The sequence below is a fragment of the Nomascus leucogenys genome, chromosome 4 (genome assembly GCF_006542625.1).
Source record: "Nomascus leucogenys isolate Asia chromosome 4, Asia_NLE_v1, whole genome shotgun sequence".
NCBI classification, from domain to species: Eukaryota; Metazoa; Chordata; class Mammalia; order Primates; family Hylobatidae; genus Nomascus; species Nomascus leucogenys.
Window position 1 is genome coordinate 148,232,343 of NC_044384.1, and position 26,350 is coordinate 148,258,692.

At 46.0% G+C, this 26,350-nt stretch overlaps 1 protein-coding gene across 1 annotated transcript in view; it reads right to left on the reverse strand.

The window, feature by feature from the left end:
• Window positions 1-510: 510 nt before the first annotated feature.
• The window catches only part of MYOM2 (myomesin 2), a 175,667-nt gene continuing 149,827 nt past the window's right edge, over window positions 511-26,350 (reverse strand). Inside the window, exons 29-37 of the mRNA XM_030812416.1 lie at window positions 22,269-22,382; window positions 21,989-22,076; window positions 21,415-21,453; window positions 16,518-16,623; window positions 5,070-5,233; window positions 4,777-4,813; window positions 3,563-3,585; window positions 2,548-2,603; window positions 511-1,302 (exon numbers count right to left, since the gene is read on the reverse strand). Of these exons, the coding sequence (XP_030668276.1) occupies window positions 985-1,302; window positions 2,548-2,603; window positions 3,563-3,585; window positions 4,777-4,813; window positions 5,070-5,233; window positions 16,518-16,623; window positions 21,415-21,453; window positions 21,989-22,076; window positions 22,269-22,382 (945 nt within the window). The 3' untranslated portion in view covers window positions 511-984. The remainder of the gene's footprint in view (window positions 1,303-2,547; window positions 2,604-3,562; window positions 3,586-4,776; window positions 4,814-5,069; window positions 5,234-16,517; window positions 16,624-21,414; window positions 21,454-21,988; window positions 22,077-22,268; window positions 22,383-26,350) is intronic.

The following is a 26,350-nucleotide window of genomic DNA, read 5'->3' on the forward strand; positions in this document are numbered from 1 at the left end:
AATTTCAGCCTCTTTCCAAACAAAGGAAGAAAAAGTTCAAAGAGAGGGTGTGTCCCTCCTAAACATGTTTTTTAACATCACGAAGAGGCCTTGTGTAGGCAGCCAAGTTTTTATTTTTCCTCCATGGCTACTACAGTTATCATTCCAAATGAGTGCCTTCTTTCTTTTGAAGTCCCTTCCTAATTCATTAGCACACTAAAAAAGAACAGAGCCATCTTTGCATTTCATTTTCCTCTACAGGGACTTTTAGATCCATGGTATAATCACTAGGTGGCCTTTCTAAGCCTTCTTAGGACTGGCGCTGTCTTGGGTGCCGCTGGGGGCCGACAGCCCAGCCTCATGGGTCGGAGGGGCTTTGGGGGTGTGATTCACCATGCCCTGCTCTCTGGAGTGTGAGTGCGCTGTCTGCACCCCACCAGCCGCGGGAGTGCATGATAACCCATAATTAAGCAAGGAGGGTGAGCAGGTAGGTGTGATTTGGTACAGGAAAACCACAAAGTGACTTTTTAAAAAGTTTTATTTGCCTAAAGCAAGAGAAAACAAGCTTAACCAGGTAACACATGCTTCAAAGGCTCCACAGCCAGGATTTCAGAGCTGCTAGATCTTGAGGCCCCCAAAGAGAAGCACGGTGGCTTCTGGGTGGCTTCACACAGACCGCACATGCTGCATACATCCGGGTGCCACACCCATGTGCCCACACCCTTGAAAACGCTAGTGTATTGTCTGCCAACCCACTCTGTCAGGCATCTGCCGTCTACCCTCGTGTAAATGCATGTTGTTCAGTCTTGTGGAAAACGTTAGCTTTCGCCCTTAGATGGGTATAAAATATTCATCACCAAATGCAAAAATCAAAAGCACAATGTGTGATCAACTATCGGCCCACACAGGACGCCACTCGGACGCCGGCCACTCCTTTGGAACAAGCACACGGCATTCCTGCCTCTGCCAAGCATTTTTTCCCATCTCCAGGCTGGGAAAACGCCTTCACTGGCCTGGCGCTGAGGCAGACGCTGGGATGAGCTTGGGCTTGGCTTGCTGGGGCGGGGCCATGTCCGGGATCTTCTCCCCGTGTTTGTACACACTCACCGTCACATCGATCTTCTCCCCGCCATACTTGTTCTTGATGTTGATGCTGTACTTGCCCGAGTCCTCGGAGGTCACGCCTTTGATGGTCATGCTGACGTACTTGGCCTGCTCCACCTTCACCGAGAAGTGCTCGCTGAGCTGGATGTCCTGGTCATTCTTGAACCAAACCACTTCGGGGTCAGGGTTTCCAAACACCGTGCAGGTGAGATTCAAGGTCTTTGGAAGGGAGAGGTACGTGGAGAAGGAAGAGTTAGAAAAAGGAAAGTCATATCACCCCCTCAGACGGTGCGCTCCAGGTCACAGTTTTATTTATTGGTCCTTCAATCGTTTGTTTAGCAACAAGGCTTTATGTACCTGCTGCTACACAAACGCCACTCCAGACAGAACAGCCAGAGCACAGCAGGGAACAGGTTCACTGTTTCACAGGGGAGCTCATAAAAAAAATCAGTGAGCATGTGTCCTATTTATTCTTAGCGGTTATCCATAGCCTAAGTCAATTAAAGAATTTGAAAGTAATTTAATTAAGCTCTATGTTTTATAGTAGATATATCCAGTCTGCTCCCAAATTTCCCTTCTGTTTAGACTTACGGATCCCTCTTACCAGTTCCTCTGGCACACCCATTGAATATATTGTTTTATAACTGGTAAATTGGAGGCAAAAAAAATGCATTCTTGAAGCTTAGTTGCAACGTGCTTTCAGCTTAGGATAAAGTAAAACGACTGCTAATTTCTCAGTTACATCCTTAAGATGAGATCTCAAGAGCTCTCTAGGCTTCCTTTACCTACTAAAGAAGAGGCCTATAAATTTTTGTCTTTTGGCCTAATAAAATTCTCTCAAGTATCTCCGTCCCTGTGACATTGAGTTAGACCCACTGAAGCAACCAGAGAAGTATCAATTAGATATCAGTAATTCTCCTGACAGGCAACAAATTAAACTCCAATAAGTGGCTTCCACGATGTGTTCCACAATGACCTTGACAATAGGAGCAGAGACTTTTTTCCTTCATGTTGTAAAAGCTGTGCTGTGTCACACTGGAAGCAGGGGGCTTGCACCTTCACACAGGCACGCGGGTCATGGAGGGTGTGGCCGCCTCATCCTGCAGTTGCTCCTCTGGGTGAATGGCCACAGGGGCAGGTGGCACCAGACCCTGGCAGACCCTAAGGGCCTAGAAACACCCATAGCCACAGTGTCTGCCTTGAGGTGCCCGAGTGGCACAACGCGTTCCTGTGAACACGGGTTTGTGGATTCGGAATGTTACGTGATTCCTTCCTTTGAGAACACAGGGGTTATTCCAAGCTGTCTAGGAGGGGCAGGAAAGTCAGGGGGACTCTGGGTTCCCTGCAGGCTGAGTGAGACACAGAAGCCTCTCACTGGGTTCCCTCTGTTCCACCCCAAGAGGAGGCATTGCATCCATCATGCTGTGCTGACACCCCCGCCCCAGCCAAGTTCAGATTCCTCACCTTCCCTTCCATGATGGTCACCACGTCAGGCAAGCCGCCAATCAACCTGCCACGATCTGCAACGGGAAAGCACCTCGGTTAGGAAACATCCGTGGGACGTTCCCGTGGAGCAGGGGCCATGTAAGCAGCAGCGGGTACCAATGTGAACGTGGGGAGGAGCTTATGCTCAGGAGAGAGAGCACCAAAGAAAACGATTTGTATGTTTACAGCTGAGGGATAAACCAAAGCCAAGGGAAGGCAGATGAGGAGATAATAGACTCTGTGAAGGGGGAGGGGGTGAAACACTCCAGAGGAAATGTGAGATGGGGGCTGGGCTTGAAGGGTGAAGAATTCACCAAGGACGGAAGGCCTGCAGAGCCGCGTGTGTCCCTGAGTTGGGCAGAAAGTGACGGGGTTCTGGCCAGGTGCAGTGGCTCACGCCTGTAATCCCAACACTTTGGGAGGCCAAGGGGGGCAGATCATCTGAGGTCAGGAGTTAGAGACCAGGCTGGTCAACATGGTGAAACCCTGTCTCTACTAAAAATACAAAAATTAGCCGGGCATGATGGCGGGTGCCTGTAATCTCAGCTACTCGGGAAGTTGAGGCAGGAGAATTGTTTGAACCCAGGAGGCAGAGGTTGCAGTGGGCCAAGATCATGCCATTGCACTCCAGACTGGGTGACAGAACAAGACTGTCAAAAAAACAAAAAACAAAAAAAAAAGAAGGAGGGGAGGGAGGGAAAGAAAGTGAAGGGGCCCTGGGTGTCTGGGCTGCAGGTTCTGCAAGGGAGGATGGATGACAGGAGGGAGGGAGGGTGTCTGAGGGGTGATGGGGCTAAGGCTGAAAGCAGTGCAGGGACCAGTGGTGCAGGACGTGGGGCTCCAGGACAAGGTGCGGTGTTGGTGGCGTTGTTACATCAGGGTGGGGGGATTGCTGGTTATTATTTCATACACAAAGTTGGTACTCCAAAATATGGACCCTTTTGCCCCACCCAAAATAATTCACCATCCTGGTTACAATCTAACAGGTACTTACTCTTCTCTGCAAAAGCAGCAGCTCTAAAAGTTAAAGGGGGCAGAAAGGAGAGAATGAAAAGAGAGTATGAGAAAGGGCTTCCAACAAAATGCACAGCTGAGAGGCTCACTAGCAATGAGAGCAAAAGAAGGAGGAAATACGTTTGCATTCTCTTAGAAGAACATGTTCAGGTCACAGGATCCCAGGATGGATATCATCGATTTTTCCTGATGGTTCCCACTGCCCATTTTGAGGTGGAAAATGCCCTATTATCCAGATGCTAAAACCCACAGAAAAGTTTAGCATTCCAGCTCACAGGTTGAAGAGATTTTTTTTTTTTTTTCACAAATTCACTAGATTGCACTGGAGACTTGAGATATTTTGGGAATTTGTCAGTTTCTGATCTATCTTGATCGTCCCTGCACCCAGTCAACAAATGTTTATTAAATAAGCTAGCATGGGCCCAGTACTGTGGTCAGCTTCAGATATGCAAAAACTCAATGGTGCATTTGAAAACCCCAAATTTTCCTTAAAAAGTTGCTCTGCGTGATGTGCTGCTCTGATGATAAATGACAGAGCAGCAGCATTGCCATCTCAGACTAGCATCGCCATTTTAAGTTTTAATGATTAGAAACCACCTAAGTCCAGCCCAAAAACATCAGCTTTAAGGGCTAATGTCAGCATGACCATAAACCACAAATGACACCTCCGACCATAAACATACCTACCCTGGCATAACCTACCCTCCAATCAAAAACATTCCAACCCTGAGGTAACCTCCCCTCCAACCAGAGGCATTCCACCCTCACAATAAAACGCTCCTCCACACAGAAACATTCCTAGCCCAAGCCAGAACCCTTAAATACCCTTAGTCTGTAAGAGAAAGTGCTCCTCACCAGAATCAGCCAGAAGCCCCACTCAGGTTTATTCTCCAAAATAAACCTGTCTTTGACTGTTAATCTGCTTTGCGTGTTTCTTTCTTCAACTCTCACAATAACGTTTCCGAAATTCATCCGGGGTTCCGACAACTCTGGACAGTCCGTTTATGAATGCATTTCTGGTTTAGGAGAATGCCCACCCCTCCACATACTGCAATGCTTAAATTGCCACTTCTGTCCCAGGAACAGCTCTTTGGGTCACCCAGGCTTCCATACAGATTCCCACATGCAGCCAAAACGACTGGGACTCAACTGCCCCCAGGATGGTATCATAGTAACTAAATACGCAAATCTTACTTGAGTTGCTGGAATTCTGCAAATGCTTCATCAAAAGCTGTAAGGAAATAGTTCATACGTTACCAACCATTTCAGTGTTCAGATTTTATTTATTCACTCAAATATTCTACCAGTGAATCTGGTTCATGAAAACAGATATATTTAAAAAAAAAATAAACTTATTTTTTCATTATCTCCAAATGAAAATCATAAATTCATATTGTCTCCTGTATTCATATTGTATTCCCTCCCTTCAGCATCTAAATGGATTTCTAAGTAGGAAATTATTAACTGCTAAAGAAGAATTCTCTTACCTTGTCCGGACAGGTCGAGGGAGCGTTGATGGTTATCTTTGCCATCGAAAATCTCAAAAGTGTATTTTCCTTTATCCTTCTCCGTCGGCTCACATATCTGCAGCCAGGCCATCTCTTCACTCCCCCCAATTCTCATATGCTCACTGGATGAGATCTTAGCATCTCTTTAAAATAGCAACAGGAACCTGAGTTAGGGTCTCCATGTCACACACACAATGTCTACAGGGCCATGTCCTGTTGCTGTGACAGCCTTCTCTAAGTTGCTGATGCCAATATTACAATAGATTATTCTGGCTGTTACAAATGTATTGACCATATCAGTAACTCAGATCTGAAAACTTTCTACAATTAAATGATACTTGACTTTTAAAGGTATATTATTATTATATACTTGTCACAACATAATGGACTTAACATTACTCTATACAGTATGGTAGTTCCTCAAAAAAATTAAAGCTAGAACTACTACATGATCCAGCAATCCCACTTGTGTAGATACCCCGAAGAATTGAACATGGGGTCTTGGAGAGATATTGTCACACCCACATCCTTCGTAGCATCGTTCACAACCACCCCGGTGGGGAGGCAGCCCAAGCATCCAATGGTGACAAATGGATCAATAGAATGTGGTCCATAAATACATGAGGGAAATCCCAACACCTGCTGCAATGTGGATGAACCCTGAGGACATTATGCTGAGTAAAATAAGCCTGCCACAAAGAGACAAATATGTACTCCTATGAAGGGCTTAGGGTAGTCAGATTCACAGAGACCAGAAGTAGAACTGAGGGTACCCAGGGCTGGGGGAGGGGAATGGGGAGTGAGGGTTTAATGGGAACAGAGTTTTGGGTGGGAGGACGAAAAGGTCCTGGGCGGTGGTAGTGGCTGCACAATGATGTGAATGTACTTAACACCACTGAACAGTATGCTTAAAGATGGTTAAAATGCTAACTTTTACATTATGTGTATTATGCTACAATATTTTAAAGTTTAGATAAAAACAAGGTGCTCACACATTGCCACCTTCTAAGGTTCCCACGTCTGCAACATATAAGGCCAAACTGTTTACTGCAGACAAAAGTGTGTAAGTTATTTCCTAACATTACTTTTGTTTAGAGGGAGCCTGAGAAATTTGTGGAAGTCATAGTCACGGGCGCATGAAAAGAGGACTCCAGGGCCACACGAGAGCTGGAATGTGGACCTGTTTCTCTCAGGCACCAGCTCCAGAACAGCTGGAGCTCAGGGAAGTGGGCTGGGTGCACAGAGCCAGCTGTGGTGCTTGTGGCATCTTTCCTTACCCTTGTCAGCAACCAAGAAGGCGTATGTTCCATCGGGAAAAGGAATTCTCCAGCCCTTCTCGCCTTTTTCTCTGTTATTCTTTCCTTCAACAAATATATGTTAGGCCCATAATAAATGCACAGCTCAGGCCGGGTACGATGGCTCACACCTGTAACCCCAGCACATTGGGAGGTGAAGGCAGGAGGAACACATGAGCCCAGGAGTTGGAGACCAGCCTGGACCACAAAGCAAGACCCTGTCTCTACGAAAACACAAAAACTAGCCGGGAGTAGTGGCAAGCACCTGTAGTGTCAGCTACTCAGGAGGCTGAGGCAGGAGGACTGCCTGAGCCAGAGGAGGTCAAGGCTGTAGTGAGCTGTGATGACACCAATGCACTCTAGCCTGGCCAACAGAGCGAGACCCTGCCTCACAAAGTATGTATGTAAAAATAAATGCTTGGCTCTGTGTCCTGGTCTCTGGTGGTGGTGCTGGCAGTGTGTCTCGGAATCGAGTGTGTCTGGATAGAAAGTGGGAGTTCTGTGGAGGCACAGCAGGATCCTGGCACACACCAAGCCGGAGAGGCTGAAGTGGCTGTTCCCAGGGATGGTTTTGTGGCATTGGCTTCAGCCTGAGACTTAGCTTCTCGGATCCTGGACACAGAAGGGAGGATCTAACGCTGCCCATGTGGGATTGTTTTAGGAATCCAAGAAGATATGCTCAACATCTATTGAAGCAACTTTGGAACATAATTGATACACATTTGTCTACAATCATCAGGGCGGCCTCCCCTGTTGCCAAAGTGGGAACGAGCTCCTGCCGCCTTAGAAGGCAGGGCAGTGTGAACACTTTGTTTCTATCTAAACTTTTAAAAACTGCGTTAGAATGCACATAATGTAAAAGTGACCGCTTTGGCCCTTCACAATATGTTAATTATCTCCCTTTTCCCATGAGCTGCCCCTCCCCGGAAAGAGGCGGGAGAATCGGACCGGGCAATCCTTCAGGAATCTCTCAGTCCCGCATCTGGAATTCTGTACGTTGCTGACCCGGCAGCCTCACGAAGGCCGACCCCGCAGCAGAGCCCCAGGCTCTGCCAAGCTGCTCTCAGTCCACAGCCAGCACGGGCTGAGTGGGGAGCAGGAGAGGGAAGGAGAAGCGATGAGGCCATGACCCCAGGAACCCAGCACTCAGCAGCCAGAGCCGGCCGGGCCGGGACTGCCATGTTTGCAAGCTGCAGGCTGGCGCTCACATTCCAGGTGACATGGACTTGCCAGATTCTCCATCCGTGGTGTGGCTGAGGGCAGGTGAGCATCAGTGCCCATACCAGCTGTCCCGTGAGCTCACAGCAGGTCGCTATTACTAAACTGACTGATGGGCCATTCCAGCACTCAGACGTACTCATCCGTGTGTATAAAAGGGAAATTAGACTTTACATGCTGATTCTCAACTCTGCAGAAAAAAAAACTTTGCACAGAACATATACCAGGCAGTGGATTGGCCACTCAATCCCAAACCCTGGCTTGCGAGGAGCAGCAAGAAGCCCATCTCTGCAGAGACCTGAAGGTAAAGAGACACTCACACTGTAGGGACATCACAGCTTGATTAAGAAAGACTTCTTTATCCCCCGGGATGCACTTACAACTGGACACTTTACAGACCAATCAGCAAATTGGACACTGCAGATCAGTGGGGAACTGGGCCCGCTGTAATCATTTATTGACTAACTTTACCCCATTCAAGGAAACAGAGTTCAACGAGGATGTGGAACTCTTCTGGTGAGAGTCAGAAAAACTTCTTTTGCCAACACTGACGGACCTTAGTCATCTTGTCACCCTCTCTTGTTGGAACTGATGAGGATCAAAGTTCAAACAAATGTACACACACCCACACAACCAGGCACGGCCAACTTGGCTACGTGTGCTTCCTGCACACACACAGACCCATGAGGCAGGATTCCAGCCTGAGCCTCCACACATCAGTAAGGCCCTCGGTCCTGCCTGGCGCCACCCTGCTTCCCTGCCCTGCAAAGCCTGGACGCTGCTTGGGGATTTGTGATGAGCTCCCTGCCTGGGAAGAAGGGGACAATTTTCATCAAGCCTGGTGTCTTGCATCCTGCACCAAATGCTGTGTTCATGCTGACACTGGTCAGTCTCACCGAGAGGACGCGACAATTGCTGTCACCATGTGTGAGCTCATCCCCCTGTGTGAGCTCATCCTCCCACATGTCACGTGGGTGTTAGGGAGAAGACAATGTTTTCTTGATCTCTATTAACTCAAGTATGTCTTCTTCAAAGAGCTAAATTATGTGCCAAAACTATTGCATCCTAGATGTATAGACGAAGATGTTCAAACTTCTGCTCTGTGTGTGTATATGTGTGTGTGGGTATGTGAAAAAGAGAGAGAGACTAGAACTTCTTCCATGGGGTAAAATTGCAAACAGCCCTGAAATCTCCCTGTTTAGACTCGGAGCCATGAAGAAAAGCTACTGGATTTTCCACCGTATCAGCCACAGCTTTGTCCAACAGGTGAAATTCACTGGGCCACAAAGTTGCCTTGCAAATGCTTCATGAAGTGGCGGCGTTTTAGCCTTTGTGGCGTTTATGTTCTGCTGGACTATGTCCCATTCCAGTGGTGATCCATTCTACTCACACAATTACCAACTTGCTTATAGAAAAAAGAAATATAATTGTATTTTGATATAGGCGACAAGGGGAAAAGGTACACCTTCATACGATCATTCATAAAATAGCTGTGTGTCCAACCGGCCTCCTGACTTTGGTGTAATTGGACACCCTGGCTGGGCAGCAGTGAAGACAAGGGCCCTGCTGCTAACAACTGCTTCACTGGCCTCACGCTGACGGCCCTAGGCCTTTGGAATGACTTACCGTTCAAGTTTCACTTTTACAAAGTGACCCTCTACTTCAACGAGAGATTCTTTACAACAGCCACACAATCTGGGGGAAGAACACTTGAACCCAAATCTCAGCCAGTGACGAAGGGTAAAAACCAATGTAATGAAGGAATGCTGTCCACTGAACACCAAATCACACACTGGCCCACTTGGTGCCCTTCTCGGACCCCACATGCTTCTGGCCCCACCTCCTTCATCACAGCTGCCGCCTCTGCTGCCACCCTGGGATCTGGGTAAACACATGCATGCATGCAAGATGCCCTGAGCCAGGACCCCACAGCATGCAGCCGGGAGACTACCCTTCCCTGAGCTGCAGCTGCAGAAAGGTAGCCATGAACCGGGGATCAGGAGCCTGCCTTAAACCCCAATCCCAGCCTCGAGCTGCCCATGTTGGTGTTCTGACCCCGGCTTCTCTTGCATCACACACACTTCTCTTGGACTGGGTTCTAATTCTGTTCCCTCGACATGACTCAGTTAAAGCCACTCACAGAACATGGACAGCCATTAGCAGAGCTTCCAGCAGAGGCTGCCGCTGTCCCTGCATCTGCAACCCTGGCTGCTCACCTTGAGGGCAAATGCTGGTTTCCAGCTTCCCACTCCCAGCTTCAGGGTCTCACCCTAGACCCCGCGGCCTCTCATTTGGCTTCCGCTGAATGAGCAACTTATAAGAGGGCCAAACACGTCCTAGTGCTCAAAATAGCTGTTAATTTCTTAGACTATCCAGTCGCTGAATTAATTATAACTGTTGCCTTATCTAGACAATGACTTGGACATATAGGGATTTTAAAATTATTATTATTGCTGTTTATAGACATAAATGGGCCAAATATGACAAAACCTCTTCTTCGTATTACTTGATTACAAAACATGACCAAATTCCTTCATTCCAAACTAAAGTTAAAATGGTTTATATTAACATAAGGCAGTGGAGGATAGAAGAAAGCACACATTTCTGCTCCTTCATGCAAAAGCAACCAGCAGGTTGGTCGCCTGTGACGGGGTAGGTGGGAAGGAGCCAGGTAAGGGGCATGGGGGCAGGTGAGCAGGGAGGGGGAGAGAAGGTCTGGGCTCCAGTTCGGTAGCTCAGACTCTTACAACCACACTGCCTTTCACAGTTCCCAAAATAAATGAGGAACGCCAACCTGAAAGCAAGGGAAACCCAAAACAAAATATCAACAGTAATAAATGAATGTAACTATGTTGCAAATGAATTGCTTACCACCCAGAACGTAAAGACATAAAGAAACTTTGGAAAGCACTATTTTGATTTGATACTGTAGGGCTAAAGATGAAAGGAATTAATTGTAGGAAACACTGAAGTCTAGTTTGCACATTTGTTTCTCACAGAGATATGAGTTACTAATTCTGAAACTGCTTGATGTAAATACTAGGAATGAAAACAACAACAACAGGGGAGAGCCAGGCTTCTCCCTGGTGAACCAAGTCACAGCTCAGGAAAGAGGCAAGGCTTCAATGAAGCCTGTGGAGTTGGACTGGGATCCAATCACATTCTAGTACACAGACGGTGAGATACAGAAGTGTACACGGATGAGCAAGTGTGTGCCTCCGTGTGCACCCACACGTCACCCAGCCCTGTCTCCAGAGCATGTGAGACCCGTGGCTCCCTGAGACATCGATAGTCTCTGATGGCACCCTTTGCCCAGGAGCCAGGACTTCTGGGATTGTAGAAATGGGGCAGAAAATACAAGATGAGTTGGGAATGTTTTACGGGCCCAGAAAATAAGGCATTGCTCCTAAGAAGATGCAGGCATGCACACTGGAGCAAGCAGGTGACAACCAGAAGGAGCTCCCAAGGGCCAGAGCTGGAACAATTTGAGCACAGTAACAGCTCACAGAACAAACTCAACATCCCTGAGTCCAAACGGATACAGCCAAGCAGCTGAATGAGGAGATGCACAGAGGAGAGGCCAGCGCCTCCCAGCAAAACAAATGAAAAAGGAAGAGGGAACTAGAAAATCATCCTCTACCCAGCCCCTCAGAAATCAGTGCTGAAGGCCAGATTCACTGCTGAACCTCAAATCCCAGCACACAGGTCTGTGGAGGGACAAGAGACTCGCCCAGTCCTAAAGTATTTACTAATTACCAAGAGAAAAATAATAACGTTCCCAGGAAGAGACAGGGCAGACATTGCCTTAACCCCGTGATCAGATATCAGCATGGCTTTTGTTGTATTCCAGCTAAAACTGAGTCACCAACCCAATCACGGGAAACACCAGATAAACCCAGATGGTGGGGTGTGCTTTGAAGTGACTGACAGAATGCTTCAAGGCACCCAGGCTGAGAGGACAGCCTGAGCAACTGTCCTAGACACGGGGGAAACCAGGAGCCAGGACCCCTAATCACAACATGCGACCTGAGATTCAACACAGGAACATGGGAAAGGGGGTTCCTGGAAAAACAGGTGCAATCTGAATTGGTCTGTAGCAGAGTTAATAGTATTACATCATCATTCAGCTCCTGGTTTTGATGGTTATAAGGTGGCTACACAAGACACTAACCTCAGGGGAAGAGGGTGGAGGCGGCTACACAAGACGTTAACCTCAGGGGAAGAGGGTGGAGGTGGCTACACAATACACTAACCTCAGGGGAAGAGGGTGGAGGCGGCTACACAATACACTAACCTCAGGGGAAGAGGGTGGAGGCGGCTACACAAGACACTAACCTCAGGGGAAGAGGGTGGAGGCGGCTACACAATACACTAACCTCAGGGGAAGAGGGTGGAGGCGGCTACACAAGACACTAACCTCAGGGGAAGAGGGTGGAGGCGGCTACACAAGACGTTAACCTCAGGGGAAGAGGGTGGAGGCGGCTACACAAGACACTAACCTCAGGGGAAGAGGGTGGAGGATGTAAGGGAACTCCTTACTTTCTTCTCAACTTTTCTATGAGTCTGAAATTATTTCACAGCGAACGCTTTAAAAATATTATATATTTGTAACTGAATATTATATACAGTAAAACAAATGGTGGGAAGTAACACAAGTGCAAAAATCTAAAAACCAAGTCTGAGATCAATAATGACTGACAGATCAGGCACGGTGGCTCACTCTTGTAATCCCAGCACTTTGGGAGGCCAAGGCAGGTGGATCACCTGAGGTCAGGAGTTCGCGACCCGCCGCGCCAACATGGTGAAACCCCATCTCTACTAAATATACAAAAATTAGCCAGGCATGGTGGCGCATGCCTGTAAACCCAGCTACTCAGGAGGCTGAGGTGGGAGAATCACTTGAACCCAGGAGGCAGAGGTTGCAGCGAACCAAGATCATGCCACTGCACTCCAGCCTGGGTGACAGAGCAACACTCTGACTCAAAAAAACAAAAATAAAAAAATAATAATAATGACTGACAGAGACAGGTAGATGGAAGCACAAGAACAGAGCTGGAGCCTCAGAAGCAGTAGTTCTGTCAAGTCCACTGAAAGTTTCAATAGCGCTGTGGTGTCCGAGCTCTTCTCAGTGTGGTCCAACATTCAAGTCAACTCCACCTAGATCTTGCTCCCCTTTTGAAGGCAAATGTAGATAAAAGGGAGAAATTCCCAAAAGCTAGGAAATATTTGCTTCTAGGCTGGAAAACACAGTATTGAGGAACGCAGACCTCCTTTGGGAAGAGCCCCAGAAGATGGGAGAGCCTGAGGGGACCTTAACATACCCAGCAGCCTTTTGCTGCTGCTGTCTAAACAGTGAACATCAGAACACATGCAGAGAACTGGAGACGCCCTGTGCTTTCTGAGAGGGGACTGCACACACCTGGAGCTCCCACCCCTGCAGCTGTCATAGGCCAGGACCGCAAGGCACCCCACACATCGACTGAAGCCACGCCCAGGCCAGAGGGAAGGTCCCGTCACCGCCCCAGCCCTTCTCAATGGAGACACGGCCAGCCACGGCCCCTCCCACTCTGTGGACATAAGGACAAAGATGTGCCAGGGAAGGTGTCTGGGGTGTCAGGCAGGCACCTCTCCTCCCAGTTAGTTCAAGAGTTAGCTGAGATTTTAGGAGAGCATTTACAAAGTCAGACGCTGTGTGTGAAATCTCCTGAATTGAATTAAAATACACATTTGGAGTTTGAAGCATGCTCTTCTTTGTATGCCATAAAGACACTGAGAGGCATGTGAGGTGGCCAAGACAGGAGGATTGCTTGATCCCAGGAGGTCAGGGCTGCAGTGAGCTAGAATGGCACCACTGCTCTCCAGCATGGGTGACACAGCAAGACTGTCTCAAAAAAAAGAGAGACAGAAAGAGAGACTGAAATTTCTTTAGTTTCTGAGATACTTCCAAGACCTCAGTGGTCAATATGTTAAGAATTCGAGATCTAGCCATGTCTAGATGACATATTAATCTCACCTTTGAGTAAGAGAACAAAATCTTTTTTCTGAAGAACATTTTTGCTGAATTCCTCTTTGCCTGCTTCTAACTCATGACGAATAAGTTTCTAACCTTCCCTTAAAATGACATTTTCTATAGCCGCTGATGTATTACTCAGCATTTTTAACTAAAGAACAACCGTCTTTGCTTACGTCCGCATTTCACAAAATTCTCACTGCACTCTATTGATTCCATGCCACCCATTAACCCAAAATATTCCAGGACCCACAGCACCAGTCTTTGGCAGCTCCATTCCCTGGCATAGGTTTTGTGAAGTGGATTATTTAGCCTCAAATGGCTAAAGTATATTTCAACAAATTTTCCAACTACTTTTCATATTATTCTTTTTTTCCAGTTGCTATCTAACAAGAACACATTTAGTCATCAAACAGTGAATTACAGTCATACATGATGACTACCTAATATAGTTTCATGTTGCTTAATAGTCAAATAGTAAGAAGTTAAGGTCTTAGAGTTATAGTTTAGTTATAAAGATGTTAAAGAAATGCCGTTGGCTGGGCGCAGTGGCTCAAGCCTGTAATCCCAGCACTTTGGGACGCCTAGGCGGGCGGATCACGAGGTCAGGAGACGGAGACCATCCTGCCTAACACGGTGAAACCCCGTCTCTACTAAAAATACAAACAATTAGCCGGGCGTGGTGGTGGGCACCTGTAGTCCCAGCTACTCGTGAGGCTGAGGCAGGAGAATGGCGTGAACCCTGGAGGCGGAGCTTGCAGTGAGCTCAGATCCCACCACTGCACTCCGGCCTGGGTGACAGACTGAGACTCAGTCTCAAAAAGAAAAAAAAAAAAAAAAAAAAGAAATGCCTGTTTTGTTGTCTAATGAATTTGTTTGGGGAAGAGAAAACGTAGAAATAATGTTACTTTTACAAGTCCGTGGGATTTACAGTAACACCCTCCTTCTCTTTCTGTATCTAGGGATGCTTTCTTCTGATCCAGGGTCACTGATGAGTCAGATGCGTGAGCTGTGCCTCCATCTGCCTGCCTGTCTAGGACCCATCCTCTTCACTGGGTTTGGAGCTTCTTGGGAGAGCACTGATTAGAACTAGACCACCGGCGTTCAAATCCCTGCTCTTTCACTTAGTAGGGGTGTGACTGACAAAATGACATGTTTCTCTCCCTGAACCCCAGTTTCCACATCTATAAAATGTGGGTATAAATACCTAACTCACAGGGCATTTGTGAGGATTAGATAAAAATAAAATGTGTTGAACGTGTAACACAACGTACCTGCTTGCTAACACTAACACGACCTATATCTACACACACATTTCCTGTGTCTTCACACACATACACAGGGCATGTGTTTAATCCTGTGTGTGGGTGTGTGTTTAATCTCTGTACCTCCCAGACCCAGCACAGTGCATGGCCTGTACTACAAACCACGCAAGGCTGAAGAGGGGGGTGGCCTCTCCCAGAAGATGAACATGTTTACGACGGATGGCAGGACACACATTGCAACTGTGTACAACTTACAGCAAGACAATACACTGTAAATACGAAGGAAGCTCAAAGATGCTGATGATTAATCCTCCCTTTCCAGGGGAAGGTTTGATTCAGCTAGAAACAAAGATTTACTCATTGTCCTACAAAATAAATCCTGATAAACAATTATATCACAAAACACACCAGAGTTCTAGTCCGGTAAGCTCTTGTTATCACAGTCCTTTAAAGAAAGACCCTGCCTTCCACACACTTTCCTAAGAAATCCCTTAACATGGGATCTATAGTGACTCCATTTGAGTTTCAATACACCAGGCTAGTAAAATAAAAGACGTGTGAGATTCCAAGCACAGATGTACTGACTCCATTATAAGACGAAAGCACAGTATGTCAAAATTGAAATGGGAAAAAAAGCTAAGAACATATATGCTTTCAACACTTCTTAACAGTCACCTAAGCAAACCAGTGATATTAAAAGTGAAATAGTCATAACCATCGATTTTCCTTTGGAAATATTCATTAGATAACTATGATATCTAAAGGCACGGTGTGGGCGCCCTGGGTATAGCGTACTGAGGGGCGTTAACATCTGGGTGCCTTGACACCATCAAATAATTGGCCTGAAGACGTCGTCCTTTGGATAGAGAAGAGATCAGCAAAAAGCCACCGCCCCTGCTCTGTCTGTCCTTCCCACCCACCTGAAGTCCACTTTTATCTGCGGTGATGTCTAAGGGGTTGGTGACTCTGACGCGAGTCCTGTTTTCGGGGACTCCTCGATTCAGCCAGCAGTTTGCCTGGTTGTTTGAGATGTCGGCTTGTGCTTTGGCTGGGAAGGAGCCAGACCCCAGAGCCAGGGCAGCAGGGACCTGCCCAGTGCTGTGGATTGCATGAGAAGTCTCTGGTAGTTTTCTCAGTGACCCGTACCGACCCAGAAAAGCATGAAATACAGAAAATCTTGCTGTGTCTTCAGGCTAGGTATTGTTTTCTTCCGGTTTTCATTTTAATGACTGGGCTTGTTTTGGTCCTTTTACTTTTAATCAAGTCTAGTGGGAAACCAACAGACTGGAAATTTGGAATCTGGTTTCTACACATTATTTATTAGTTCTGCCTCACCTCTCTGTTCGCTTCCAGAGAAAATTTGTGTTACTAGTAAAGCCACCTTTGGTGACTGAGACACTGCAGAAATTTGTCTGTAACACTATCAGGCATTTCTCCTCTGCCTCCTTCTTCCATGTCCTCCCCACTGCCGTGAGGGCCCCCTTCCCTGAGCTAAAGGTTGTCATCATTGCTCAAAGTTATAAAACTTTGCGGGGAAATGGCAGTGCCTTCATGTTCCCCAGGGAGCGCCTGGTCCCAGCTGTGCTCCCTGGACAGCCCCGTCTACGGCATGGCCTCCACTGGCTGCTGTCATACTTACTTGTGACACCAGTTCACCTTCATTTCTTCAGTAAAATACTTCATGAAACACTGAAGTCGTATTCCTTCTGGGGTGCAGAGTACCTTCAGTGGCGAAGCAGATTTCCCTGCAGAAAATAAAACATCCTCAGATGTAGGAAAAGGAGTGCTTGCTGTGTGATCACAGAAGGCATCGCTGCGGCAAGCCCTCCTGTCCCCACCTGCAATCCTGTTCTCATGTGTGTCTCTCACAAGGTCGGCCAGCCACAAATTCTTATACTTTATTCCCATGCTGTGTCCATTCATTAAACAACCTCTTACCATGCTAGAATTATCTGAAAAGCTCTTTGCAGAATACTGTAAAAGACATAGAACTGTCTAAAAAGATTCAACATGTGCCCCTCAGCAGCTTTGCTTAAGAAAAGGAGGCAAAATAACAACAGTGCATGGCAAATGCTACGTGAGTTGACCCCAAGGTGAAGTACTGTAGAAAATCTGCAAAAGAGACGTTAAGATTTAGCAGGAGTCTTTCAGGTGGGAGTCAAGGAGATGGGAGCATCTCGGTTGGTTCTTCAAGACAAATGAAACTTGGGTCAGAGGAAGGAAAGCAGAAGAAACCCCAGGGGCAATAAGAAAATGCAATAAACGAGAACACACACACTGTGCTTGGAATAAAAATGCAGACTAATTCGCTTGAGGTAGATGATCTATGGGTCAGAGGTCAGAAAGGAGACGATAAGGAAGTAGCATTGATGAAGGCAGAAGCTCTGAACTGCAAGTAGAGATTGTTATCAGATATTCAACCTTTGGAAATTTACATTCACATACAGTTACCTAGAAAACTAGATTTACATAATTAGCACAGATAATGGAAAATACGATGATCACCAACTGTTGCGGAGGATATTGTAGCAAAGAGGCATTTTAAATAGTATTTTTTCATTTTGGGAAGCAACTTGAAATTTATATTATCAATCTTAAAATTACTCTTAGTTTTCTACATAGTTACTGTGCTTCTAGGAGTTCACTCACAGAACATATACGTAAATACTGAAAGAGCCTTTTCTTGCCCAAAGATGTGCATTGTACAATTATTTAAAATAATGAAAACTCATTAATTTCCATATAGAAAAGAGCTTAACCATGATATTGGGATTCCATGAAATAGTAAGTAATTATTTTAAAAAGTGAATGTGAATGTAACATCTATATAAAAAAAAGAAAATTATTATAAAATATGTGGGGGGAAAAAAAACAAATGAACGGTAGTTGTGACTCCAACTATTTAAAGAAATATAAACCAAAATAAAAACGGTTATGGTGGTGAAGCTCTTTGTTTTCCTTTTATCCTTAAATGCACATGAGGAAAGAAAGAGCATCAACCAAAAATAAACAAATAAAGGCCCCCTCCGTGACAGGGTTCGGGAAGAAAGAAGACATCGTGTGAGTGAAGCTCTCCCCGGCTGCGCCACCGCGTCACGCCGAGGCACCGCCTGCCTGCGGCTGCGTCGCCACGTCACGCCGAGGTACCGCCTGCCTGCGGCTGCGTCGCCACGTCACGCCGAGGTACCGCCTGCCTGCGGCTGCGTCGCCACGTCACGCCAAGGTACTTCCTGCCCGGACTTAGGCAGCTGCCTAAACCCCGCTAGTCCACTGCAAAGGAGGAAACCACCCAGGAACCTGACGGAAAACAGGGGAGGAAATGACAGAATTTGAGCCCATCCCCAGAGCTTCTGGAGGTGGAGGGAGGGGCATGAGGTCTAGGGACTGTGTGGGGCTAAGAAAGCCAAAAAGTGCCCAGGGAACGGCGTGCGCTCAGGACTCGGAGGGTCCCTGCATCTGGGCCGGCTGCAGACAGGAGGGTTATTGAAAATCTGTAAGAAGCAGAGATCCCTGACCACCATCTCCCCTCCCCAGTCAGGTGGAACTCTGTTTCCTCTACTAGGAGACAGGAGTTCACCCTTCAAGGAATCACAACTTGAAAAACAGCTTGGGAACTGGATGAAAACACACTGCAGAGCCATATTCCCCAAACCGACCCCCCTTCCCTCCGCTCAAATTCCCTGACACTGACTCATGAGACCAACACCACCCTAGCTAGGCAGAACACGGGAGGGTTGGAGCAGCCCGAGAGCAAAGCACTCAGACCAGAAGCAGCTCCCCCAGCTTCCATCAGCTTCTCTCAGTGCTCCACCATCCTCCCCCAGTGTTCCCCCAGCCTCTATCAGCCTCCCCCAGTGCTCCTCCACACTTTATCAGCCTCCCCAGGCCTCCCTCATCCTCCCCCAGTGCTCCCCCAGCCTCCAGCCTCTCTCAGTGCTCCCCATCCTCCCCCGTGCTCCTCCAGCCTCTGTCAGCCTCCCCCAGCCTCCATCAGCCTCTCTCAGTGCTCCCCCAGACTTTATCAGCTTCCCCCAGTGCTCCCTCAGCTTCTATCAGCCTCCCCCAGTGCTCCCCCAGCCTCCATCAGCCTCTCCCAGTGCTTCCCCAGCCTGTATCAGCCTCCCGCAATGCTCCCCCAGCCTACCAGGGCTCCTGTGTATGAGTCTGTATGCATCAGTCTGTGAGAGTCCACATAAGTGTGTGCCCGTATGAGTAAATGTGTGTATGAGTGTGTGCGCATAAGTGTGTGAGAGTTCAGTGTGAGTGTGTGCATGTATGAGTGAGTGTGTAGGGTGTGGGTACACTGGTGTCTGTGTGTGTGTATGAGTGTGAGTGGGAAATCGTGTGTGACTGCTGTGTGAGTGTGGGGATGTGAGTGTGTGGGTGTGAGTGTGTTGACAACATGGCTTCCACTTCTTTCATTCTGGTATGTCAGGGGGAGAATCCAGCCCACGGTGTCCAGTTTCTCATGACAATAAAGGCTCCCTATTGACGTGGGAAGTTCTGGGCCTGTCCCCTCTGTCCCTATCCAACTCCCAACATAATGTGCGTGTCCCCTCAGCCGCTCCATCTCTGCCTCGAGGTGACAAGCACACAGTGAGGACTCTGCATTTTGCATTTGCCTTATACACACTCACTCTTTAAGACCTTCTGGTCAGTTCTGTTATCCATGAGTGGCTCCTGGGCACATTTTGAGATATTTTAACACAAAATAATTTCATGAGTATAAAAGTAAAGCCACATTTTTACTACCCAAAGCAATCTAAAGATTAATGCAATTCTTACCAAAATTTCAATGTTGTTTTTCACAGAAATAGAAAAATAATCCTTGGCCAGGCGCAGTGGCTCAAGCATGTAATCCTAGCACTTAGGGAGACCTTGGCGGGTGGATCACAAGGTCAGGAAATGGAGACCATCCTGGCCAGCATAGTGAAACCCCATCTCTACCAAAAAACATGCAAAAAAATTAGCTGGGCGTGGTGATGTGTGCCTGTAGTCCCAGCTACTCTGGAGACTGAGGTAGGAAAATCACTTGAACCCGGGAGACAGAGGTTGCAGTGAGCCAAGATTGACCCACTGCACTACAGCCTGGCAACAGGGAAAGACTCTGTCTCAAAAAAAAAAAAAAAAAAAAAAAAAAAAAAAAAAAAAGGGAGAAATAATCCTAGAAGTCATATGCAACCAGTAAAGCCTCTAATAGTCTAAACAATCCTGAGGAAAAAGAACAAAGCTGGAGTTATCGCACTCCTGATTTCAAAATATATAGTTAACAGAAACCGAAACAGCATGGCACTGACATGAGAACACACAGATCGGCCAATGGAACAGGATAAAGAGCCCAGAAATAAAACTAAATATCGATGGTCAACTGATTTTCAACAAAGATGCCAAGAAGACACAATAGGGAAAGACAATCTCTTTAATAAACGGTGCTGGAAACACTGAATATCCACATGCAGAAGAGTGAGATTGGCGCTTTAACTTATGCCACATGGAAAAATCAACTCAAATTGGATAAAAGACTTAAATCTAAGACCTGAAACTGCGAAGCCGCTGGAAGGAAGCTCGGGGGGAGACGCTTCGCCGAGTGGATCTGGGCAGTGATCGCTTGGATAGGACGTCAAAAATACAGGCAACAAAAGCAAAAGCAAATAAATGGGACTGCACAAAACTAAAAAGCTTCTGCACAGCAAAGGAAACAATTGACAGAATGAAGAAAGAACCCATGGATTGGGAGAAAATATATTCAAGCTATGCATTGGCTAAGGGACTAATATTCAAATTCCATAAGGAACTGAACTCCACAGGAAGAAAACAAATAACCTATTAAAAACGGTCAAAGGATCTGAACAGATATTTCTCAAAAGAAGACAGAAAAATGGCCAACAGATACATGAAAAATACTGAACATCTCTAATCATCAGGGAAATGCAAATTAAAACTGCAGTGAGATATCATCTGACACCTGTTAGAATGGCTATTATCAAAAAGACAAAAGATAAAACACTGGCAAGGAGAGAAGGGAACACTTGTGCATGGTTGGCATATAAATTAATATAGCCACCATAGAAAAGAGTGTGGAGGTTCCTCCAAAAACAAGCTGAACTGACATGTGATCCAGCAATCCCACCTCTGGGCATTTGTTTGTAAAGATAACATATGGTTTAATGTGTACGACGCAAAGTGAGAGGTTTAAAAATTCATTATGGCTATTCAACACATGTAAAAAGCTGCTCATAGCAATTATGTACAAAGCAATTATGCCAATTAACCTAAGGCATCATAGAAGAAGTCGCTCATCAGGAAGCCCAAACTGAGTTTCTTAAACTAAAACTCAAACTCCAGACAAAATTGAGGGAAGACCCTTAAAAAGCCTCATCGGCAGCAGATCACCGCCCTGCCCTTCCATCCAGGGCCTCCCACAGAACACCCACCACAGCTCTATGGTGCCCTCTTTTGCAGGAGTGACTGCCCGTCTCAGGAAATAGTGATCTCAGCACCCCAAATGACTTGAAAATTAAAAGGCATTTACTTACCGCAGACTCTACTCATTGCCAAAATCATATCGTCATACACTGAAAACGAGAAGGGATATGCACCATTACAACATGTAATTTTAACAGAAAGCAGCATTTTCAATGTTTAATTAAATCGATACAGGAAATGGTGATGTTCAGTTGAAAAATGAATCATTAAAATGGCAATATTTATCCATAAAAGGCTTATGTGTGCGATAAATCCTTCTAACCTATTCACTTTTAAACAAGGATCAAGAACGTTTTACTCAACATAAATCCAACTCTACACTTAACTGAATCACTGCCTCAGTGTTTCCATCATTTTAACGGCATTAGTAATGCGGTACTTGGCTTCTGATGGTGGACCGAAATGTCATTTCATATAAACCCAGAGTAATATCATACATTATTCTAAAACACTGAAGAAACTCTGAAGGCAACCAAAGACCAGTATGTTTTTTTCTACAGTGTTACTGCTAAAGAAATAAGCTTGCTATAGCTGAGGCTAGAGATAGACCTGCCTTCAGAACACGTCACATCCTGTTGGTGAAAGGAATTTCTTGTTCGCAGAGCAAAGGAGGTTTTCTTTTACCTTTGCCAGCTATTTCAAGGATGGACACATCTTGGCCTCTGTCATCTTTCAAGGTTGCCTTGTATTCACCATGGTCCTTCTTTGACAACTACAAAGAAAACACGTTCCATATTTATGTAAAATCAATACTGCAATCTTAGAAAACGTAATAAACTGTAATACATTTTCTTTGCAAACCACCGAAATTCAGGATGCAAATTAGAGGAATGCAGAATTTACGAGTTATTTGAAAGTGCCATTTTTGTTTTGCTTTCGTCTTGTGTTACTCAATGCCTGATACCTTCGGGATGAGCAGCTCACAGATTCCCCTCTCCAAGTCAGGCAATGTCTTCGTTTCATACAGAACGTCATCCTTGAGCCACTTGAAAGCGGTTTCTTTCTTGGTGTTTGCAACCTATGAGGTAGAAATCTTAAGTTTAGTATGTAAATCATTCTGACTCATGAGAAAAAGAAAGTCTATTAGGATTTTAAATCACAGCCCCCCGCCCCCCGAAAACCTTAATTTTTTACTATAGACAGTCTCAGACGAAGGCTTCTGGAAAAGCTGTCCCTCCTAATAACGTCAAACACATTTCTAAATTCCAGCTTCTAAAATAATTAAGTTCTCACAGTTGCTCAAAGAAGGACAAATGATTCTCTTCATGCTAGTCCATGCAATTAGACAGCGTAAAGATCTCTTGGTCTATATGAAATGTCATTAACAAAGACAAGTCTTAAGCAATATATATGGGGATTTCTAAATAATATAGAATATTCTGAGAGGTCTATAAAGCTGCTTGGCAGCTGCTCTTTTAACAGCATCACATTTCAGGTACAGGGACACAAAGAAAATGAAACCTTAACACAAAAATGCCCACTAGAGGTGAGGACTTTCCCTATACTGAAATTCCTCACAATTCAATCACTGGCTAGAAACTAAGCTTTGCGGAACTCCGAAGATAAATGAGCATTCCAATTCACATGCTCTTGCGTTGGTCTGAGGGACGAGGAAGAATTCTGATTCAGCATGGCAGAATGTATGAATCCCATGGGATTATACAAGTCTGACAATTCGACATTCACCCCCCATGTGGATTCAAGAAGAGTGATGTTGATGACAAAAGACTGAAAATGATTCAACAGTGTGATCGCCTCTGCTAGGGTAACAGTGCAACACAGCTTAGAATTTCCACATCCACTATGGGAAATGGCATTGTTCTTGGCATCACTGGGACCGAATCTCTGTGAAGCAGGGGTTTCGTCTGTTTCACTAACACTTGTCCCCGAGTGCATGGCTCCCTGCCTGGCACACAGAGGTTGTCCCATCCATGTTTGTGGAATACATAGATGGAAGGTATCCCACTGAGCTGCGAAGTAGGGTCTTCCTTCTAAAGTCAGAACCACTCCTTGATAACAAATCTTAGGATGGACTGTGGCTGAGGCTCCACGACTCTAGCAGACGATTCCCTTTACTTTAACATTTCAAAATTTTCTTTGGTGTCTATTTTCAATGCCAATCTAATTGCTTACTGTCTCTTAAGTCAATACTGTTTTCTCTTCCTCTCTTCTTCAAAGAAATTTTACATTGCTGGTCCTTTCCAATAAATGCCTTTCCAATGACCTTCAATTTCTGTTTTCTAAACTAAATATCTGTAAATAATGTATTTGTCCTATAAGTGGGGGAGGCGGTTCTAATTCCCCAAAATAACTCATTTGTTTCTTCTCTGCACTCCCTCAACTTCTCTATACCATAAACCCTTTAAAATATGGCACCTAAACTGTACATGAATGTCTAGGAAAGATGATTACATCACCTCTTAGGCTACATATGGCCCATGCCTGACTTCCTAAGAGTCAGCGCTAATTCTCCACTTCTGCTGTGTAAGAAATGTTTAACAGATTTTCTTATGTTTATGATGGTGGTTTCTCTGTGTCTTAAACTTTTAAAAATGGTTTTCTCTGAAGTTATAATGTGAATGTACCCTTGCATAAGTTTTTCTCCATCCATTTTTTCACGTTAATAATTTTTAAGATAACCATCTGCACCACATTATTAAATGAAAAACCCTGTAGACAAAATGGTGCACAGAATCACAGGCTTGACGGGCACAAGTATGTAAATCAAATGTATTAAATTGCACAAAAAACCCTCAAATCTCAAGTAATATTAGTTTTCCCAGTATCTGTGTTTAAAGATTTATGAATCACTTTAGTCAGGGAACCTAAAATAATTGTAAATATTTACAGACGGTTCTCTCCCACCAAGATGATATCAGAGCCCACGGAAAGCAGAACTCGGGGGTTTCGCCACTGGCCTTGGGAGTGCACACACACCTTGTATGGCACGGTCAGAACAACAACAACAAAAAGAATAAACCGACACCACAACCAAGTCACTCTGACTTGCTCTGGGCTTTGAGTTGCTGACTCCTTAAGGAACTGATTTTTGCAGTGCTGATGTCTAAAATTTGGAAGAAACATACCTTTCTGTGTAGGGTAAATAATTTGAGAAAGCTGTTTTTCCAGCATAAATGGACTACATAAACAGGCTATCATCAGTCACCTGGCGGGATTCTTCCCTTTAAATATCCGTCATGCTTTTCATTGTTGAGCAAGACTTCTGAAGACCACCTCCCTTGCAGCTTCCTTGCAAGTAACCTTCTTCTCTTCTTTTATAAATGTTTTCATTTCTGAATCTTCCTTTTAAACACACTAGTGCAAGAAATTCACTACGAAAAATAAATCTAAGTATTTTTCTATAATAAATTTACCACAACCTTGAGCATGTTATTGAACCTATGGAATCAAAGCCTTAGCTCTAGTTATCACTAATATATATATTATATATTATCAATTATAGATATATAAAAATCTCTTTCAAGAAGAGAGGAAGGGAAAACAGTATTGATTTAAGAGACAGTAAGCAATTAGATTGGCAATTAAAATATATATTATATTTATATACATACATATACAGGAAATCAAACTCCAAATTAATTACCAATACTGAGGATGGTCAGAATAGTAAGAAAGGTTCCTTTCATCACACAAGTTTCTAGGAGCAACCTGCACCTATCTAGGGTGTGTTCAACACCCATCTAGTTCCAAACCCCCATGCCCCGTCGTCCTGCAAATCCCCGTACCCGGGTCCACTCCCGAGTGCACTGCAGACCTCTGCTCCACAGACACGCACTTCCTCTTCACGGCAGGTCCCCACCTGACACTTAGCGCATCAACAAGCTCACACCCCACCGTCCCCACCGAGGTGGCCCAGTGGAGATCACCAAGGCTTAGCCCTGCCTCCTCTCCATTTATCCCACCTGGCCTCACTTTCCTGCTCAACTTAGATGGCTGGTTGACCAACTAATGACAGTTAAGCAAGACCCAAAGTTCTTATTCCACCTTCCCTTCTTGCGACATCCACCCACCAAGACCCCAGTCATGAGTCTGTCCCCTGACTCACACCAGGTTACTGGCCACGTCTGGAAAAATCAGCCCCACCGCCCCCATGTGGGCCACTACAAGCTATCTTCATGTTGGTGCACTCAACAATGATTTCCACTCTAAATAAGGAGCTGCTGTCGTGCCTCCTCCAGGGGCAATCACAGCCCACTCCTGCCACTCCCCCCACCGAGCAGTAGCTTCCTCATCTTCAACACCCTCCAACCCTTCACTGGAAAGAGCGTGAAACCAACGGCTGCACTGATGGATCTCCCGCTTGCTCTGCCCTGGTTTTTGGCATCACCCCTGCCTCCTCATTGTCCTTCACAGGGAGCTGCCCTGGGGGCCAAGCAGCCGCTGGCATGGCTGTGCTGACCTTCTGGTCTCATCTCCCTCCAGGCCAGCACTGCCCCTCCTGCGTCCCCATGCTCTCCCCTTCCTTCACCTGTGACTCCTCTTCCACTGACCCCTCTGCCTATAAATAGGATTGAGTGTCTCCATCCAGAAAAAAAGACAAAGCCGCCCTGACTCCCCTCTGTCTCCCTCACTGCCAGCTGAGCACCTCAGAGGGCAGCGGGCTCCTGCTTGTATCCCCCCTTGTGTCCCATCTCCTCAGCCCACCACAGAGAGACCCCGCCTTGCCACGGAGCGGGGTTGGACAGCCCAGCACCCAGCCAATGCTGCCTCCAGCCGCCCCTCCTCACCCGGCCACGCAGCGCTGCTTCCAGCTGCCCCTCCTCAACCGGCCACGCAGCGCTTCACTCCTAAGTCCCTCCCTGCTAGCAGCCACCAAGTTACTTGCTTTGCCTCTGAACTCTCTGAGGGTTTCTGCTTAATAATCCCGGAGCTGCTCTCCTCTTCTCCTCTGACAATCTGAATTTTCCAGAATGCCCCAATTGTGCGTGATGTTCCTGTCTCTAAAGGCTGTCCTTTGGCAGCTTG